The 2042-nt window shown below is 35.3% G+C and overlaps 1 protein-coding gene across 1 annotated transcript; it reads left to right on the forward strand.

The window, feature by feature from the left end:
• Positions 1 to 147: 147 nt before the first annotated feature.
• On the forward strand, positions 148 to 1963 carry LOC124893077 (the record flags this gene model as incomplete). The annotated part of the gene is made up of 5 exons (XM_047404202.1): positions 148 to 501; positions 617 to 793; positions 883 to 1167; positions 1387 to 1509; positions 1621 to 1963. Coding segments are annotated over 5 exons (1143 nt in total), but the record flags the coding sequence as incomplete, so codon positions are not given.
• Between the last annotated feature and the right edge of the window lie 79 nt (positions 1964 to 2042).

Raw genomic sequence — 2042 nt, forward strand, 5'->3', positions numbered from 1 at the left:
CCCTACTTTTAATATATTATAGATATAATATATTATAGATATAGATATATGAAAAGATGACCAATTATGACTACTGATAACTCACTTTAAAAAACAATAATATATATACATTTTGAGATACAAAATATTTTTATAACAACTTGTTAATCTGGAATTTGTAACCAGGGCAAGAGACAATATTCTCCTCTTCGACAGCCAACTGCTCAGCAAGTAATGATTAAAACAATTTCTTCTGGACCAACCGTAGTTTTTCTCATTGGAGCGCATACAAACTTTGCACTATTTCTGCTAAGCAATCCTCATTTAAAGAAAAATGTTGAGCATATTTACATTATGGGAGGTGGTGTAAGGTTACAAAATTCTACAGGATGTTGCCCAAAGAACTCGACCTCTTCTTGCCAACCTCGACCGTGTGGTGACTATGGCAATTTATTCACAGCTTACTCAAGCAACCCTTATGCAGAATTCAATTTCTTTATGGATCCTTTTGCTGCTTACCAGGTATTTTAAAAATCAATAAGCATTTCTTTTCTGCACATACATTCTTTTATAGAGGTGACTTCTAGTCATGTGTTGTAGGCTTGTAGCTAATCTTAATCATTTCCTTATACTATAGGTGATTAATTCTGGTATTCCAGTTACTCTTGTCCCGTTGGACGCCACAAACACCATTCCCATTACTGAAGAGTTTTTTGAGACCTTTGAAAAGAATCAGCATACCTACGAGGCACAGTACTGTTTCAAGTCCCTGAAAATTATTCGTGATACCTTGTTTGGTGACCAATTCTATACGGTAACATTTACTACGTACATATACTATACCTTTTGATATAAAAACATCAATGTGACATGATTAAATGATGACAATGTTTCTGGATGCAGAGTTACTTTATGTGGGACTCATTTATGTCTGGAGTAGCTACTTCAATAATGAAGAAACGACAAAACCACCAAGGAGAAAATGAATTTGCAGAAATGGAGTATATCAATATTACTGTGGTTACTTCAAATATGCCTTATGGGATATCCGATGGATCAAATCCATTTATTGATGGACGTACAACTCCAAAGTTCAACTTGGAAAAAACCGGAGTTCATAGTGGTCACGTTCATACTAGACTTCATGATCCATTTTGTGTAATCAAGAATGGGAGGGGCAAATGCCAGGTGAAGAATCATCTCTAGTGTAACAAGTCATTTCATTGGTAACTAGCCAAAACACGATTTATGCTTGATATAAGAAAATCATTGTAAAGCAAGCCAAAGATTTTCTTCCCGTATCATATTGCAACGACTTTATATTTTCAATCACTAGGAATTTTTGTGATCCATTATTGTTTGATCATTGTAGTTGTGTATGTGTTCTGAGCTGATGCTGTTTATCAGGACGGTTATACAGAAGAAGTTGTTGGGCATAGAGGAGTACCTGTCCGTGTTGCTGTAAGAGCAAAACCTAATCAAAATCCTAAAAGTACACTAGATAGAGAATTTTTTGTTAGCTTCCTGGATGTAAGTTAATTACTCAGTTTGAATTGGTTGTGTTTCATACAAAACCAGCTTCTTATTTATTCTAAACCTTAACTTAGGACACAATTATTGCTCCATTTTTCATGGTTTCAGGTCTTAAACCAAAGAGAAAATTCTGGATTATTCAATTTTTCTACACAATTTCCTCATTACAGCGGAAAACTTCACAAACCAGATCTCAGGAGCAAGAAACTCGGAAAGAATGTTGTGTTTGATATGGATATGAGTGCCGGAGATTTTATAGCTCTCATTTATCTCCTCAAGTTACCAGTCAAAGAAATCAATCTCAAGGTATGATGGCATTCCTTATCTTCAGTATAATAGCTTGATGAGTTATTTAACTTGATGAGCTAGCTTTTGGTGTTGGGTTAGGTCCAATGTCCCTCTCCTTAACATAATATCAAAGATAGTCCCATCCCTATTTTTGCTCTACACAATGTTGGGTCTTCGTGTTATATTGTCTACGCACTAGATGTCTAGTCATAGACATGCAGGAGATGTTAAGTGCCCCATAT

Source organism: Capsicum annuum, unplaced genomic scaffold, assembly GCF_002878395.1.
Source record: "Capsicum annuum cultivar UCD-10X-F1 unplaced genomic scaffold, UCD10Xv1.1 ctg53452, whole genome shotgun sequence".
Lineage (NCBI taxonomy): Eukaryota > Viridiplantae > Streptophyta > Magnoliopsida > Solanales > Solanaceae > Capsicum > Capsicum annuum.